The 19,239-nt window shown below is 40.6% G+C and overlaps 2 protein-coding genes and 1 non-coding gene across 3 annotated transcripts; all 3 read right to left on the bottom strand.

The window, feature by feature from the left end:
• Positions 1–3,879: 3,879 nt before the first annotated feature.
• Positions 3,880–3,972, bottom strand: TRNAS-UGA (transfer RNA serine (anticodon UGA)). Its single transcript has one exon. It is a non-coding gene; the product is annotated as a tRNA-Ser (tRNA).
• A 3,612-nt stretch (positions 3,973–7,584) lies between these two features.
• LOC145583979 (uncharacterized) lies at positions 7,585–7,959 on the bottom strand. The gene has a single exon (XM_081640923.1). It carries the CDS (start codon positions 7,957–7,959, stop codon positions 7,585–7,587), a length of 375 nt encoding a protein of 124 aa, XP_081497049.1.
• Positions 7,960–8,169: 210 nt separating this feature from the next.
• On the bottom strand, positions 8,170–8,676 carry LOC145583981 (uncharacterized). Its single transcript, XM_081640924.1, has one exon. The coding sequence runs from the start codon at positions 8,674–8,676 to the stop codon at positions 8,170–8,172; it is 507 nt and encodes a 168-aa protein (XP_081497050.1).
• Positions 8,677–19,239: the final 10,563 nt, after the last annotated feature.

The following is a 19,239-nucleotide window of genomic DNA, read 5'->3' on the forward strand; positions in this document are numbered from 1 at the left end:
AATGCTGAAAAGCAAAAATTTTCCGCCATTTTTTTTTTGTGGAGGGTACCGACTTTCTCCCGAAAAAGAAATACGCGAACAGGAAGAAGTGAAGTGTTTGAGGGTGCATGTTGAATGAGTTTAGTCAAATGTATGCGTTGACGTTGTATCTCATGGTGCAAGGATTGTAACATCCTAGGCTATCTCAATTGTTAAGTCGATGATGAAAGTATTTAGGTAACTTAGGCATGGAGGCTAAGCACTTCATACTTTATAATGCAATGATGATTACAAGTGATGAGTGATTTTGATATGACAAGGCGTGCATGCTTCAATGTTGTGTTAAGATTTCATGACAAAGGGTTCCTAAAGGAAGAATTATTTGGTCATGTATCTGTGATGTGTGTGAAAGTGACACTAAAGTTAGGCTGCAAGGGCTAAGTGTGTGAAAAAGTATTTTGAAAAGAGTCAAATAATGGGGACTCTTAGGCTGGGTAGGCTAATGATGTAGAGATCAAACCCCAAGTCTAGCTCTAAATGGATAGGGATGAACATTGGAGATCCCTTGATATGATCATGTATGAATGTGAATGTGAATGTGAATGCATTATTATTACGGCCGCACCCCAATGTGAGGTTGCCTACGTATCCGTTAGGAATCAAGCTGAACGTAGCTCTAGCCGAACCTCGCACAAGTGTGTGTATACCTCAAAGAGGTTTTGAAGGGTTGTAACGTGGTTAGGCTAAAGGTTGAAGAAGAAGGGGATAAAGGCTCAAGACCCTAGATAATCCCCCAAGGTGTGTAACCTTGCTTTTGAATCTTTGTATTTGTATGCTTGAGGCTTTTAAACTCTCTTTTGTTTATATTTTGCTCTCTCTTTTTTTTGTTTCTTTTGCATTTTTTTTATTTTGATAAGTGTGGGATATCCCGATCATGCGGTCTATCACTCACTTGGCATTTATGTTTCTTAGGCACGGTACCGAGCACTCGATAAGAGATGCAATCTGAGACGTGTTCATATCAAAGATATGTTTATATCAAAGACATTAGAACACTTACCCTTTTGCACACTTTTATATTGTTATTGTTGTTTTTTGTTATTTTAATCTTTTGAAATCACTCAAGCTTTTAAAATTGCATAAGTTGCACACCATCCCATCCCAAGGTTAGTTAGATGTGGGTTGAAGAAAGAAAGGTCTATCGTTAGACGAGGCTCAAAGTGTTTTATCAAGAAAGGATTGTATATTCGAAAGGGGTAAAGGTGATATGATATGGCACAAGAGGTGCCTCAAATCATTAGTATCCTTTGTGCTTAGTCCAGCGTGGATTTTTTATTTTATTTTATTTTATTTATTTATTTTTTTTATAATGCAATGTAATGATCATATGAAAGAAAAGAAATGCTCATTTTATTAAAGGAAAAAGAAAAAACTATGGAATAAATCTTAAGAAAACAAAAGGTGCCTATGCTAGACTTATTGGGGAAGGGAAAATCAAAAAGAAGAATAGAAGTCAAGAAATCTTGTCGTTGAAGCGCGTCTTGTGTCTTTTGCTTTATCATCACTCGATTTTTCTTGCTAGCTAGAGGGAATAAAATCTTGTTTGCATCGATGAGGTCTTGAATGAGGTTTTGAAACTTGCAACATTGATTTGTAGTATGACCGTTGCTTTGATGTTACTTGCAATAGGAGTCTAGGTTCCATTCGGGTGTTCTCCTTTCAAGAGGGGGATCTTTTATGGGCCCAATTGTAGTGATGAGTCCCTTAGAAAGGAGTCGATCAAAGGCAATATTGTAGCTCATCCCAATTGGGGTGAACTTTCTTTCCGGTTCTTTGGTCTTTAAAGCATTTTCATTGATGCGACTTCCATTTTGATAGGAAGAAGCGGAAGAAGGATTGTCGTTCTTCCTACTCTTGCCATCATTGTTATTGGCTTCGACCTTCTTGTTGTGTGGAGGAACACAAAGGCAATTTAAATCAACGAGATCCCTTGAATGCGATCCTTAAGGGTGAATCATTTTTCTGTGGTGTAACCATGACCCCTATGATGTCTACAATAGGAGTTTGGATCCCAATTGGGAGTCTGTTTCTCAGGTGGTGGGTCTTGACTTGTACCGATGGGATGAATGAGATTTCGACCGTGAAAATAGTCAAAAGCTTCATTATAAGTCATTCCTATTGGTGTGTATTCTTTAATGGTCCGTTTTTCCCGTGGCTTAGGAGCATTGAGTTATTCTGTAAGTTCTTGATGGGAAGAAGAAGAAGAAGAAGGATAATTGTCCTTTTCATTCTTATAGTCCCGGTGATGAAAGCGTTGTTCGATGACTGACATCCGATTTGCTAGGCTTTCCACCATACTCAAGAGCATGGCAATGATATCTTGCAGTTTTCGAACGTCTTCTTTTAGACTTGACGAGTTTTTCTTGGTATCATCTAAGAAAATTCCTTCATCCTCCTTAATCATGGTCACTTCATCGAAAGAGGTTATATAGAATGCCTCGATCATGGGCTCACCTACAGGTGTGATAAAGAGCGAAGAATCGAAGGATATTTGATCTTCTGCGATGGCTAGAACTTCGAAAGTTTTATTGTCATCGATCAGGTCTTGAATAGCTTCTTTGAGATTCCAACACTCCTCAGTGTCATGACCCCTTCCCTGGTGGTATTTGCAGTGTTTATTAGGATCCCACTTAGGTGGCCTGGCTTCTAGAACTGGGTCTTTAATGGGTCCTATGGGCATGACTAGTCTTTTGTGGTGTAGCTTTTCAGAAGCTGTCTTGTAACTCATACCAAGTGGAGTGAACACTCTTTTCGACCTTTGGATTCATTGTTTAGAGGTGTTTGTAGCATGAACTTCATTAATGGGAGTGGAAGTAAAAGGATGGTCGTTCTTCTTTCCTTTCGCATTATCAACTTTCAAAAGGTTGTCTTCAATATCAATGCCTACAGTGTAAACAACTTTGAAGGTATATAAATTGCATTGATATTTTAAGTGCTTTTGGTATTTGTCGTGGAGATTCTTAATGAACATCCTTACGGACTCTTTTTCGGAAGGAATGTCTACCATCTTAGCGGAAGTTTCTCTCCACCTGTTGAAGAAGGAAGTAAATCCTTTGTTTTCCTTTTGCTTCAACATCTCAAGTTCCCTATGGTTAGTTTCAACTTGAATGTTGCATTTGTATCTATTAATGAAAGCGTTTGTTATAGAATCCCAAGAGGAGATCTTCTCGTTGTCTAGGGAGAAGAACCATTGTTGACAAACAGTTTCTAAAGATAGTGAAAACAGTGAATGGAAAACTTTCCTATCAATTCCCTTAATATTCATTATAGTTTCGAAAGCTCTCAAATGGAAGTAAGGGTTATCTGTTGTCTTGAACTTAGGAATGTCATTGTCATTGAACTTTTGCGGAAGAAGTTCCTTGTCCACCGAGACCCCTTGTCCACTAACCATGACAAAAAATGATTGATAGAATGGCGCTGTAGGAACCGGTCGAATTCGAACCGACGAGCTACTTCTCATTTTGTTTTAGGATTTTTCCTATTCGTAGGTCATTTGTGGCATGCGGGAAGGGCTCGTGCAGCTGCAGCAGGATTTGAAAAAGGAATTGATCGTGATTTTGAACCTGTTCTTTCGATGACCCCCCTTAATTGAGACAAGAAATTCAACTTTTTAAGGTATAAATCAATTGGCTTCCATCGTACATATTACATATGGGGATCAGGTCATATGTAAAAAGTATTCCTTTTTTCTTGTTTTTTTTTCAACTCATTTCGATGTAATTTAATTTCTTTTTTTTTTCTAGCTCAGCTATCTCACCTAGCCGAGCCATTCTCTTTTTTTTTTTTAACAGACCAAGCAAAACTAATAAAAGAAGGAAACAATTCTATTGAATGAACAAAAGGAGAGAGAGGGATTCGAACCCTCGATAGTTCTGAACAAAGAACTATGCCGGTTTTCAAGACCGGAGCTATCAACCACTCAGCCATCTCTCCAACATAAGTCAATTTCTATGAGCTAATCCCTTGAAATTTGTAGTCATTGGAGATTTTGCTCAAGCTCTCTTCCATTCGCTCAAACTATTGTTGTTTCACAGGGTTATTGACTTGAAGAGCGAGAGTTTTGATCATCTCGGTCAAGCTAGCCATGTTTTGCCTTAGTTCGTTAACTTCTTCTTGGGAAGCCATTTTCTTAGATTTCCTTTTTTGTCGAATCGGTTTATCAAATAGTATTACTTGAATGAAAGTGTTGTCCTTGATTAACCGCCCTTCTCTCCTTGACTAAGTGCTGTGGAAAGGGAAGTTATGGATACTTATTGTTAATAGTTTGACTCAAACTTGATTCAACATGCAATAGATGGGAAGAGATTATGGAAGAATGTGGGAGTGGTATGCATGGAGAAAGCATGTAGAGATTGGAAAGATGATGTGGATGGAGAGATATGGAAAAATTAGGAATAGAGTAGACCCCCAACTCAAATGACGGAAAGAGTGACTCATGCATGAACTTAAGACACGGTCATGGTGTGAAAAGAGTATGTACAAAGTGTGTGAATACTTGTGAGTGTAAGTGATATTTTCAAGACTCGTGTCATGAAAATGTGACTAGACTCAATTAATGGACTAACTAAAGCTTTAGTTATTAAAAAACTTATTAATTAGACTCGGCGTGAGGAATTAGGCAGAAAACTGGACCATCACTGAAGCAACGAAATTGTCGCAAAACGCCAGGGGCCATCGCAGCGCGATATGATTATCGCATCGCGATGGACACTTTCATGTCGCGCCACAGGTCAAACGTTCGCGTCATTACTGAAACGTCAGTCTAGGCCTATTTCCAGTGTTCTACCTTAAAAGGGAAAGCCTATAGTCGTACTAAGTCAGATTTAGTCAATTTGTTAGGCTTTAATTAAGCAATGTCGTATATAGTCATTAATTAGTTTACTTAGACTTATACACAAGTCAAACAAATGGTTAGTGTAAACACATATAGATTATACCCAAGCAAGAATGCACAAGTTTTCAAGAAAGCACAATATGATGCAATGAGTTTGCAACCTAACCATGGCTTTAGTTCTCTAAAGTTCAAGGATAAGAGTTAGTCAAAGAGGGTCCATGGATATGAGTCCGGATGCATCGCCCGTAAGCCTTACCCTTGGAAGGGTTGGATTTTATGGATGGGACCCCACAAGTTAAACTTGTTTCCATGGTTTGGTGAATTCACAAACTCGGATATACCCTTCGTTGCAATGAGCGTTGGATTGGGTAGATGGAGCGTGAATTCCCAGAGGGTTATGGCCATATGTAGAACACATATGGGTTCAGAAAAGTAAGAAAAACTCAATCAGGAAGTAGAACCGAGCAAACAGTACTAGAACCGGTTAAAGCAAGAACGCAGATTTTTGGCTCAGTATTGGAAGAACTCGACGCGAGACAACAGGGACCATAAGCCCTGTCGTGCCGCGATATTGCTAGCGCCGTGATAGAGCCATCGCGTTGCGATGGGCACTGTTTTCTCAGCGCCAGTTCCTACATGCCTTAGCAGCTCTCTTTGTTCTTAGAATTTTCCAGTTTTCGCAGCGTTTTTTCGATTCTAGTTGTGAAAGATATTTCCCAAATTCCCTACGTGTAAAAATCCTATGATTTCAACGCATTACGGATGGTCTATCCAATGCGGACCTTTTTATGCTTAAGCAATTAATGTCAATCAAAATTACGCACATGAATACTTAGAACTTTTCGAGTCTCATCCACTCATTCTAAATTATTGCCAAAATAAATTTTAGGAATTAAAATAGAAATCTTCCCTAGTGGTGTCGCCAAAAAACTGTAAGGAATATTTCAAGCTTCCCACACTTGAGCCCTACCGTGATCATACACTTAAGCATGGTGGCGTCCAAAGGGAAGAAAGCTAGAGCAAAAGAGTCGCCAACATGTTTTAGGAACTTGTAAACCGTTCACAGAGTGAATGTTACACCCCTTCACGATCCATGAGATCGCTAACTCCATAATGTCCGGAACCATGACTTGATATTCGGGGATGAAGGTACAAATCCAACCTAAAAGAGATTGAACCTACCCTAAATAGGCCTCTTCTTTATTTTTCTCATATTCATGTGCACTTTCTGACTAACATACAATCAATATATTAACCCTAAACCTATTTAATCTCTGTTGGTTGAATATTAATGGATAAACAAAACTATTATTGGCGATCACTTGAATTAAAGTCACATTAGCCTAAATAAAATTATTAATTATCTTATTTAGCGTGATTACAAGTACAAATTCCCTTTAAACCTGCAAGAAAGGGCGTGATCAAGCAAAAACAATAATATATCAAGCAACATAATTATATTGACACAACAAATCATCATCATCATAATCTCAATAAAGCATAATGTTATTAGCAAGATCCTAGGCATGATACTAACAAGATTAATAACAAATCCTAGCATGTCACTAAACAATAAAAATCAAAGCTTTATTCCTAACGTAACTAACATACACGATAGAAGAAAATAGTAAGCAACCTAAACATGATTCTTGAAATCATACATGATATTAGAAATATTAGTTATTACCCTAAACATAATACTAGGAATAATAAAGACAGCCTAACATGATATTAGGAATTAAAATAATCAAAGCATGATTCTTAAACAAATATGACAATAAAACTAATTACTTTGTTACCTCGTACCTCTTTCTTTCACGTCTGGGGCGAAGGCAACTTCAAGCTTGGCTATGAGTGTCTAATTCTCGTGATGGACGGATGTTGTATTTGAAAAAGGGAAGGCTTAGAAAAGGGGAGAAAGAATAAGCTTCTAGCTTTTAGAGAGAGAGAATAGAATAGATGATTGTTGATGATTTAAATGGTTAAATACGACCCTATTTATAGAGAAAAATCGACCGTAAACGATTAGAGAAGATCGAATTTTAATCGGAGTAAAACTGGTTTTGTTGGGGTGCGACAGAACCATCGCGGCACGATGATGCTGCTAGATAATTTTTAGCCATACGTAATCCATTATCGAATATAATTCGATATTAGAGTCCGTAATTTATCTTTTAAAATCAGATTAAATCCTTTAAAACACTAGTTATATTCCAACTAAAATTCTCTATATTTTCTAAAAATATAATTATTAATCCTAATATCTTTAGAACTTAAAATAACCTTATAGATTACTCTTGAAAATTAAAATAATTCCTAATGACTTTAGGAATGATAATTAATGGACCCTCTACTTGATCATTGAGTCGCTCATAAAAACTCATTTAATATCCAATTTAATATTTGGGCCATAACTTCCTCATTATTCATCGGAATTGGGCTTACAATATATCGTTGGAAAGGTATTTTCGATCCCTATTCAACTACACTATTATTGGACCCATATCATGGACCAAACTAAATTGGATTGGACATTTTTCATAAATAAGGTACGAATAGAAATATTTACAAAAACAGAAAGAAGTACTTTTATTAAAAAAACAGATACTCTTTCACATTTCACCTCGTTCGATAATCAATTGACGTGAAAGGTACTCATCACTGGGTTTGGTTTTGGGGAGACATAATTTGGTGTCTACAACTCGTAAACTTTAAGAGCTAATTTCCACTAGATTAACGGCTTCGACTCCATACACCAGCTTAAATGGTGAATGGCCCGTGGCCTCTTTTTTAGTTGTCCGAAGTGACCAGAGGGTTCCAGAGAGTTCCTTTATCCACTTTGACTTCTGATCTTCAACCCTCTTCTTGAGAGTATTGAGGATCTGTTTGTTTGCAGCTTCGGCTTGTCCATTGCTTTGCTGATGACACACTGCTGAGTATGCCAACTTGATGTTGAACTTATCAGTGTACCGTCGAAGTGGCAAGCTATCGAATTTCCTTCCATGATCAAAGACAAAAACCCTCGGAATTCCGAAACGAGTGATAATGTTCTGCCAGATGAACTTTCTGACAGTTTGCTCTGTCATGTTCGAGGCTGCTTCGGCCTCGATCCATTTGCTAAAATAGTCAATGTCGACTATCAGCCATCTTTTTTAGTACGGAGCATCAGGAAAGTGACCCAATATATCTAGCCCCCATTGGGCAAATGGAAGCGGGTTCAAGATTGGCTAAAGATCTCGGGCTGATGGATGACTTGTGCGAACTTTTGACATTTCTTGCATTTTCTGACCAGCTTCCTAGCGTCTGAGATCATGGTGGGCCGGTAATACCCTGCCCTCAAGGCTTTGTGGGCTAAAGCTCTTCCCCATAATGTGGTTTCCACAAATGCCGAGGTGGATCTCCCGAAGGATGTAATCATCATCTGTCGGTCCCACACATTTCAGCAGTGGGGCTGAGAATGATTTTTTCAGTAGCTCTCCTCTAAAGACGATGAACCTTGAGCTAGTTCGCTTCAGTTTGGAGGCCAAGTTCTTGTCTTCGGGAATCTCTCCCCAAAGTTTGTAAGCTAGGATGGGGTCCATCCAGCTTGGCTCAAGGTCAAAGCAGCATACTTCGGGTACTTCGTCGACACTTCTTTCTCGGCACAGCTCCACGTATACAGATCGGTTCAGCTCGACCAGAGTTGAACTAGCAAGCTTGGAGAGTGCGTCGACTTGTGCATTCTGACCCCTTGAGATCAGTTGAACTTCAAAAGTTCTCAGCTTCGCAATGACTGTTTTTATCTTTGCGAGATAGGCTATCATTGAGGGCTATTTGGCCTCATATTCGCCTTGGATCTGATTTACGACGAGTTGAGAGTCTGTTTTTAGGCAGACATGTTCGGCTTCTAGTGAGATGCACAATTCTAGGTCAGCGATTGCTGCCTCGTATTTAGCTTCATTGTTCGAAGCTTTGAAAGAAAATTTGAATGCATACTCAAAGGATTTGCCTTCGGGAGAGGTTGACTACCCCTACCCTCGAACCATTTACGGTGGAGGATCCATCCGTAAAAACGGTCCAGACTTTCTTTTATTCGTCTAGCATCTCCTGGTACGAGCATTCATCCAGGAAGTCTGCTAGGGCTTGAGCCTTGATGGCTGCTCTCGGCTGGTAGCTGATGCTGAACTCAGTGAGCTCGAAGGCCCACTTTGCTAGCCTACCAGATTTTTCGACTTTGCCGAGGACTTTTTCCAGTGGCTGATCAGTTAAGACCACTATTTGATGACAATCAAAGTAGGGTCTTAGCTTCCTAGCGGCTACCACCACTGCATACGCGACTTTTTTGAGTAAGAGGTAGCGAGTCTCGGCATTCGTCAGAGTGTTGCTGAGGAAGTTGATCGGCTTCTGAACCTTTTCTTCTTCCCTCAGCATCACTACACTTATAGTGGCTGGGCTAACTGCAACATATAAGTATAGAGTCTCTCCTTCGGCTAGACGAGCCAGTGTTGGGAGTTGAGCTAGATTCTCACGAAGCTTCTTGAAGGCTTCCTTCTTCTCATCTTCCCAGACGAGCTCTTTTGTTTTTGGGAGTTTCAGCGCTTTGAAAAAGGGTAACCCTTTGTACGAGGCTTTAGAGATGAACCTTGACAGGGAAACCATTCTTCCGGTGAGACGCTGAACATCTCTCTTTGTTTTCGGCTCAGGAAGGTCGAGCGTTGCTTGCACTTTAGCGGGATTGGCATCAATCCCTCTTTTGCTAACCGTGAATCCTAGGAATTTTCCTGACTTCAAGCCAAAGACAAACTTCTTCGGGTTCAGCTTTATTTGGTGCTTTCTTAAGGTGGCGAATGTTTTGGCCAGGTCCGTGACATAGTCCTTATCTTATTTGCTTTTTACGATTGAATCGTCAACGTAAACTTCCACGTTATGGCCTCTTGCTCAGCGAAGACCTAATCAACCAGCCTCTGATATGTTGTCCCCGCATTTTTCAATTCGAAGGGCATCATTTTGTAATTGTACACCCCGGCGTTTGTAACGAATGCCGTTTTTGCTCGGTCATCGGGGTGTATGAAGATTTGATGAAACTAAGCAGAGCATGTCCACTTATGGAGTCGACTAGCAGATCGATCCTCGGCAAGGGATAGAAGTCCTTCGAACATGCCCTATTTAGGTCCGTGAAGTCAACGCACATCCTCCAGGTGCCATTTGCCTTCTGAACCATCACCACGTTTGCCAGCCATTCTGGATATTGGCAGGGTTCGATGAATCCTGCGTCTAGAAATTTTTTGACCTCTTCTGCGATGTCTCGGTTCTTATATGTGGAGTAATTCCGCTTCTTTTCCTTAACGGGTTGGCACATGGGGTCGACATTAAGCTTGTGAGAGATGAGGTTCTGGTCTATCCTGGGCAGTTCTGCTGCCGAGAAAGCGTACACGTCTCTATTGTCCCGAAGGAGTTGGATAAGCTCCACGCAGACATCCGGATCGAGATCTAGTCCAATGGTGAAGCATTTTTTAGAGTCTCCTTCGGTTAACTCTATTATTTCAGTCTACTAATCTAGCTCCATTTCTTTGGAGCCGGATTCTTCACAATCGGGCATGACGTCAATATCAGCAGGCTTCCCTGACTTTGGCTGGCGCTTTGAGTCCTTCGGCTCAGACGAGGGACAACTTGTTCTTTCCCTAAAGATGTTTCTTTTGATGGGGTTCCTTGGGCCGAAGCACTTAGGCTTTTCGGCTTCTTTGCCCTTCGCTCCATTTCTTTTTCTTTCTCCTCCTCGTCCTCGTCATTGTCAGGACGACTTGTGGACGGCTTGAGGTAGTTGCATCTTCAAGCCTCCTTTTGGCTGCCCTGAATTCTTTCGGAGTAGCCAGCATTTGAAACGTAGATCATCAACTGATGATACGTGGAGACTACTCCTTGAACGTCGTGAATCATGGGTCTACCCATGATCATGGTGTAAACTGATGGAACGTCCATGACCAAGAATTCGGCCGTGATGTTTCTGGCTGCTTCGTCGCGGCCGATGGTGACAGGAAGAGTAATCTTCCCGTTGGGATATGTTGTAGACCCGTTGAATCCTAATACAGGGTAGGGTACCGGAGTTAAGTGCTTGGTCACCCCCCGACAGTCTTCGGTTGTGAACATGATGTTAAGCACCGGAGACTAGGGTCCTTGGATGTCATCATGATTCACTTGATGGGTCAGAGCCCTCAAGTGGCGCTTTCGCTCTCTTCGGGAATTTGTCCCTCCGGAAATAACGTAGATTGGAGGATGAGGATCCTTATCCTGCGTTTTTTTTATTTTTTTGGGGGAAATCTAGCTCTTGCCGAAAATCTTTCTCGGCTTTCTCAGCTTTGATTGTGTCACATGATGTAATTGTCCTTAGCCTCCTAGCCTAAGAACATTCATCATGCATACTTTATTTACAAAATGAGCGATTTAATTTGACAGAAGAAAATCCGTGCGATTTACCTCGCTTTGTTCAATGAGGAAGTTCAAAACTTCTACCATTTTTCATCTTCTTTTCTTTTGGGGAAGTTCAAAAAGTTTTTCAAAATTTTCTTAATGAGGAAGTTTAAACTTCTTCCGTTTTTCATCTTTTTTCTTTTAGGGAATTTCAAAAACTTTTTCAAAACTTTTATCGAGGGAAGTTCAAAAGCTTTTACTTCATTTTTCACGTCTTTCTTTTTCTGGAGAAAGTGATTGGTACCCTCCACTAATGACAAAAAATGGCAGAATTTTTTTGCTTTTGCATTTTCAGTTGCTTGTGTCTGCACACACACTTCAATTTTACACATACAAACAATCACAAGTCATACACATGTCATGTCGTGTCAAGTGAAGTTCGGTTGAGTCAGTTCAGTCTTGCGTCAATCACTGTCTATGCGAGCCCCTTGGAAAATTCTATTTTGCAAGTCTGAGGTGCAATCGAACAAATCATTATCTACAACCCACATTTGGGGAAAATCGAACCGCCATCATCATTTATCAAACACCTAGTGATCATCTCCCAAGGCGTGGAAGATTCACGTTGCAAGATTCTCAGGCATAGAGACTTGTAATCTTTCATCATCAGGCACGTTTTCCCGAGGCGCATAAAATGGTCAATCGATTACACACTTCTCAAGGCGTAGAAGGCGGCGATTTTGACCCAAGGCGTGGACACTTAGTGTTATTCCCGGAGTATGGAATTTCACTTGTGAGTTACTCGAGACGTAGTGGTTCACTCTAGGGTTCCCGAGGCGAGGAAACTTTCACACATCAATCTTCCCGAGGTGTGAAAGATTATTATTCAGTAGATTGCTCGAGGTGTATCAGTCTACGACATCTTTCCTGAGGCTTGCGCGGAAGCTTGTCACCTTATATTTAGCAGATTACTCGAGGCGTAGTGGTTCACGATAGGGTTCCCGAGGAGAGGAAACTATCACGCATCAATCTTCCCGAGGCGTGGAATGAAGATCATCATTCAGTAGATTGCTTAAGGCGTAGGAGTCTACGACATATTTTCCGAGGTGTGGAAGCTTGTCACCTTTTATTCAGCGGATCACTCGAGGTGTAGTGGTTCACGATAGAACTTCCGAGGCGTGGAAGACTATCATCCAGTAGATTTCTTAAGGAGAAGAAAGCAACTAAACATATTTGTTGTCAACGAAATGGTGTCAGATACGCATTCCATCACTTACTCTTTTATCTGTGGAACCAACGCTTTTCTGTAGGTATTGGCGTATACAAAGTGATTTAGGATTGCAGACCGTCTTAAATCATTCTCCGTCCTAATCGATCACTTTAATTATCATTTTTGAAACTTACGTTTCTACAAACTCAATCAAAGTGGGGGGTTCTTTAGACACCTAAAAATGTCTCCCCAAAATCAAACACGATGATGAATAGCCTTTCACCGCCATTATTAGTGTGGTCAAGTATTTAATCTCGGAAGTGCTTAAAATCCACGTTTAGTCAAACACAAGTTACAAATCAGTCAATATATCAGTCCATGTGTTTGGTAAAAGCATAGTCCAGCCATAATTTTAGCCCAAACCCTCTTTAATTCATTTCGTTTTATTTATTAATTAATCCCAATTAATAAATAATAAAAACCTAAGCCTGAAATAAGTCCGGAATAGCTGAAACGACGCCTAATTATCACGTGCTTAATGCTTAAGTAAAATATTAAAATGAATTTTGACGGAATTCTAGAAAACAGAGTTGTCGTGTCACGGCAGAAATGCCGCGCCACGGCAATATCTATCGTGTCACGATAAATTGCGTCGTGTAACGACAAATTCTGCCGTGACGCGGCAAGTGTCTAGGGTTTCTCAGTGGAACATTTCATTTTTAGGGTTTTGTGCATCACCCGTCATTTCCTCTATAGACACGAGGTTGAATTCTCAGTTTTGGGGCACCAAATCCTTCTCTCTTTCTCTCATTAGCTCTAGCCTAAATATTGCAACTTGAAAAAGACCAAAATACTTGTATGCCAGTTTTTGGTTGCTTCTTTTGACTACAGTTTGCTATCTATACTCTTGCAGTTTCAGCCAAACCTACTCTCTAACTAGGAATTCTCTTTCTAATCTATGCTTATCAGTTTGAGATTTCATCTTAGATTAAGCCCTGTGTAGATGAAAACTTTAGGGTGTTGATCATATCTTCTCTTTTCAGCAGACTTTTATCAACTACTTCATTGACTGATTCACCAGCTAATTTAAGTATGGCAGATGAAATAGTGGTGGCTGCAAGTTATAGACTGCTTCATAAGCAGTCAGCTGAGTTGAAGTGTGAAAGTGGGTATTGTACCACCACTCAGCTTAAGGTAACCATAAACTCCAAGCCTTTAGGTTTTCACCACACATACACCTCGTGTAAGTTTCTAGGCACCTATTTACAACCTTTGTCTGCCCATCTATTTGATGGTGATAAGCAGAAGATATCAGAAAATCTATCCCATATAAAGAAAATATTCCCTTCCAGAAGTTGCTTAAAAAGACATAATACCTATCCCAAAAGGTAAGCTTGTGCCACTTGAATAGCAGTAAAAGGATGAGCTATTGCTATAAAGTGGGCATACTTACTAAGCCTGTCAACCACCACAAAAATAACTGATTTTCCTATAGACTTAGGCAAACCAGTGACGAAATCCATTGAGATATCATACCAAACTTCTTTTGGGATAGGCAAAGGTTGTAACAAGCCTAGACTAGCAGCATTACCATACATGGAAGCTTGACATACTTGGTAACTTTTGATGAATTGTCTAACATGCTTTGTCATGCCTTTCTAGTGAAACAAACACTTCAACTTTCTAATAGTTAATTCTCTGCTAGAGTGCATTCCTTCAGGAGATGAGTGTTGCTAATTTATCAATTTCAACCTTAGTTGTTCATCTGGCCCAACTGCAATTTTGTTCTTCTTTATTAACAACCCATTCTTCAAAGAAATACCTGCATAGCTTGTAGTATCCTGCAATTCTTCTATAATCTCAACCAAGTTAAAATCTAAGTGATTACTTCATGTAATTTGTGAGATAAGTTCAGTAGAAATCACTAAAATAGCCATCAATATCATCTCAGATCCTTGCATTCTGGACAAGGCATCATCTGTCGAATTCTCTTGACCACTTCTACATTGAATTTCATAATCGAAACCCATCAATTTAAAAAACCAAAACTGCTAAAATGGTGTAGAAATCTTCTATTCAAGAAACCATTTAAGGCTCTTTTGATCAGTTTTTATCAAAAAGTAGTTATCAATCAAGTACTGCTCCCATTTTTACACATCAAGTACTGCTCCCATCTAACAGTCACATCAATTATGAAATCATCCTATTCTACATTCTTTCAAACTGACAGGTAACTAGAAACCTAACTTTCTACTTTAACAGTCATGTAAAGTGAAGCATAATCCACCCTACCTTCAGTTACAATTTTGCACAAACTAAAATATCAACTACACTTCTTAATCCAAACTCTAGGATTGGACCCATCAAATGTAGGAAACTGGATTTTAGGAACCATACCTTGAGGTCGAATTTGGTTACCCCCATTACTTCCATGCTGCTTGAGTTCCCTCACCATCTGAATCAATGTTTGCATATTACTCACCTGCTCTTCAATCTTCTTCTCCAGCTTCTTAACTTGCTCTTCCATATTTGAAAACTTCGATTAAATAGCCTTAGAAATTAGTGCCAAATTTCTAGATTTTTCTCAAGATATAAACAAAACTTCACTGAGGCCTTTTATTAAACAGGTTATGTTCAATGTTAAGGTCTGAAGTTCCGAAATAATGAAGGATTTGGGCTGTGATACCATTGATGTAGGAGCTAATCCTACTAGTAGACACCTAAAAATGTCTCCCCAAAACCAAACCCGATGATGAACAACCTTTCACCGCCATTATTGGTCGGGTTGAGTATTTAATCTAAGGAGTTCTTAATCCATATTTCCATTCAATACATTACATAAAACAACTCAATTCTTAGCGTATTTCCCCACACCATAACTTACTTTCCACTTTTCGTATCCACATCACAAAACTGCGCTGAACTGATTTTGTGGCCCTATAATTTTGATCCAATTATTATTTGGTAGGATATTCCTTTCAATAATCTTTCCAACGGTATATCATAAGCCCAATTCCGATTTAAAATGAAGAAGATATGAGCAAAACACTAAACTCGGCCCAAAACCAACACCCTTTCACTAAAACGGGCATATCTTAAAATCTACAAATGATTTTGACCTGATTAAAATTGGGTTGGAAAGTGGACTTGATAAGCTTTCCAACGATATATTATATGCCTTATCTGAGTTACGGATCAAAAGTTATCATTTTTAAAAACGTGTAAAAAACTGGAATTACCGCGCAACAGTTTAAAACACCGCGCCACAGTATAAGCTGACTTGGCACGGTGCTTTGTACCATGAAATAGTATTCTTCACCGTGTCAGGGTGCTTTTTCCGTGTCTTTTCCTCGTTTTCTCACACGCTCATGAATTTGGACGCAATCTAGGAAAACTGTGCACTGCGACACGGTATGCAATACCGTGCCACGGTGGACTGCGCCGCATTGCGGTATCCTGTTCCGTGTCACGGAACACATACCGTGACACGGGAAATTCTTGTGTGCTTTTCGTGTACAAAACCACACTCGTTTTCTGAACTTATCCGCATTTTGGGTAAAATTGTCTATCGCGACACGATTCTTTTGACCGTGTCATGGCAGACAGTACCGTGACACGGTGTTCAGTGTCGCTTCACGGCGCTTAATTAGGGTTTTTTCCGCGGCTTTATCTATTCTAGGGTTCCGTGCATCCCCCTATTCATTCCTCTACAAATACAAACCTCATTTTTGTAGCTCGGGACACCAAAAATCATTCTTTCTCTCCTTACACCAAAAATCATTCTCTCTCTTGCTTAAACCTAATTTCTAGCCACCCTATTCTCTCACAATACATCCCCCTAAGCACTCCAAGGAGTCCATACTGGACCCGAGGTTATGTCCTTAAACCCAAGGCGTGAAAATTAGAATTAACTGAGGGTTTGGACCAAATCAACTCTACTTTTTATTTAATTTAGATTCCATTTGATTTATATTTTTATTGAAGTTACTAACAATTTATTCATGATGTAGCAATTTAAGGAGCACTCGGAATGTGAGTAATTAATTAATTTAATTACCTATTTGATTTTATATTGCTAGTATCAAGATTAGGTTTATTTGATTTGACTAACGATGTTTTGGGTAAAAATTACCCATGCCACGTGGTCCAGCAAGTAGACGACACATGTCAGCTCAAGATAAGGCCAAAAGTGGACCTATCCCTATTTGACACGTGGCGGTCCCTGAGTTCGGGAGAAAAGACTGCCTTCAGGCCCAAATCTCGAGAAAGCCGCAATGCGGTACAACCCATCAATATTAGGTTTGAGTGACCTAAGAAAGGGCACATTTATGAATGACCCTATGAATAGGGAGATTCCCCCCATTTTGGGGACACCTTCAATTATTATAACAACCCTACATTCTCTGACATCAGAGAAAACACCTAATCTCGGAATCCGAGAAGATCTCATCTTTACCTTTTCCGCACCTTTTCATCTTCTACGACCAATACTAACTTGATCGTCAGAGGCGGAACTCCTACCAACTAGAGTCTCTGTGTTTTGTAGGTACAGATCGCGCCGGACCAGTCTTAGTGACGTAACTCTCCCAAGGGACAGAAAAACACCCAAAACATTTGGCACCGTCTATGGGGAGAGTACCTCTAAGATGGTTCAAGATTATGTACCGCCACCTGAACCCAACCGGCCTACAGTCGATGGGGAGGTCCATACGGACCATGATACAGATAACGAATGTGAAGTCGAAACTTATGTGGCCCCTGATGGTTCACTCATCTCTAAGCGCATCCGTCCCAGGAATAGACTGGAACGGAGCAACAACGAAGCTAGTCCCAGCAAGTCTACTGGACCACCGCCTGGGAACACCTAGACGGCAAGGGGTTAGGCTCAAGTCACCCGAGATGAACTCATGAAATTCATGACAAGTTTCAAGGGTGAAATCAAGGACCTGATCAACAAGAGGACGGTTGGCTCTAGCAAGGGTCAAACGGCCAAGAAGACTCCTCAAGCTGAGAGGAAAAAGCCAGTCAGAGACAGGACGCTTACTCCACATCCAAAGGAGAAGGCCACACCTGCTATTGACTTGTCCAAGATCCTTCTGCCATTGACGGGAAAAAGGAAGGTCATCCGAGCTGTTTAGTCGGATGACAGCAAGAAAACCTTCTCCGATGCTCGATAAATCATCTAGCATAACAGGAGCCAGCAGCTGTCTAAGTCAGCCTCCACATCCATCTTTCCAGACAGCTTTAAAAACACCTCCGTAAGGAATTCTCAATCATTGCATGAGAGCCATACAGGTGGCAAGTCCGTCCTTACTAGCTCTCAGATAATTGGGTCAGTCCTGTATGTGGATCAGATGCCATACATGCAATATGTCCCACCTTTCATGCAGCCGACCCTCTTTGGAGGACAAGCGGCATATAATGTCTAGCCTCTGGACTGGCAGCTCCGACTTCTCAGACTTGGTAAACAAACCTCTGTGTTTACTAGGAAAATAACTGAGGCGGCACAACTGGCTAAGGTTAAGAATGTCTTGGTTGGTGCCTATGATGGTACTACCAACCCTGAGGATCACCTCATGGCCTACACCAAGCTTATGCACATGCAAGGGTTGGATGATGCCATGTGGTGCAGATGCTTCCCGGCTACCTTGAAGGGCATAGCCAAACAATGGTTTGGTAACTTGCTAGCCGGATGTATTGACAGCTTCAAGAAGCTTTCTTTCTTGTTTGCTTCAAACTTCTCGATGAACATCCCTGCCAAGAAAACAAGTCTTGACTTGAGCACCATTCGGCAGGGGGAGAAAGAAGGATTTCGCTGCTACGTCAGGTGGTTAAATCTGGTGAGAATCCAGATTCAAGGGTTGTCTGACGAAGTAGCCTACACAGACTTCTTCAAGGGTCTGAAGGACGGGTCAACCTTTAAGTTTGACCTCGTCAAGAGGAGGCTCTTCACCCTCCAAGAGGCGTTGATGGAGGCGGAGAGCTTTATTCAAGCCACCGACCTCTGCTCGTCCAGCAATCAGTCGGACTCCAAAAAGTCTGATAAACAAAAGGAGGGTCGATCTGCTCAGCCAGCTCATAAGGCTGAAGAGAGCAAAAGGAGAAAAGAAGTCTGGGCGGATGATGAATCTGATCAGCCGACTGTAGGGAATATTTCAAGTATCCCACACTTGAGCCCCACTGTTATCATACACTTACGTTTGGTGGCGTCCAAAGGGAAGGAAGCTAGAGCAAAAGAGTCGCCACCAAGTTTTAGGAACATGTAAACCGTTCCCACGTTGTTGTGAAAGATATTTCCCAAATTTCCTACGTGTAAAAAGTTTATGTTTTTGACGCATTATGGATGGTCTTTCCAATGCAGACCTTTTTTATGCTTATTCCAATAATGTCAATCAAAATTACGCACATGAATACTTAGAATGTTTCAACTCTAATCCACTCACTCTAAATTATTGCCAAAATAAATTTTAGGAATTAAAATATAAATCGTCCCTAGTGGAGTCGCCAAAAACTGTAGGGAATTATTTCAAGCATCCCACACTTGAGCCCCACCGTGATCTTACACTTAAGCATGGTGGCGTCCAAAGGGAAGGAAGTTAGAGCAAAAGAGTCGCCAACAAGTTTTAGGAACTTGTAAACAGTTCACAGGGTGAAGGTTACACCCTTTCACGATCCATGAGATCGCTAACTCCATAGTGGTCCTGAACCATGATTGGATATTCGGGGATGAAGGTACAAATCCAACCTAAAAAAGATTGAATCTGTCCTA

The sequence above is a fragment of the Chenopodium album genome, chromosome 16 (assembly GCF_948465745.1).
Source record: "Chenopodium album chromosome 16, dcCheAlbu1.1, whole genome shotgun sequence".
In the NCBI taxonomy this organism is placed as follows: Eukaryota; Viridiplantae; Streptophyta; class Magnoliopsida; order Caryophyllales; family Amaranthaceae; genus Chenopodium; species Chenopodium album.

What these genes read in the sequence shown, in the direction of transcription:
- LOC145583979 (XM_081640923.1), bottom strand. Translation starts at nt 7,959, where the DNA reads ATGACAGAGCAAACTGTCAGAAAGTTCATCTGGCAGAACATTATCACT.
- LOC145583981 (XM_081640924.1), bottom strand. Translation starts at nt 8,676, where the DNA reads ATGATAGCCTATCTCGCAAAGATAAAAACAGTCATTGCGAAGCTGAGA.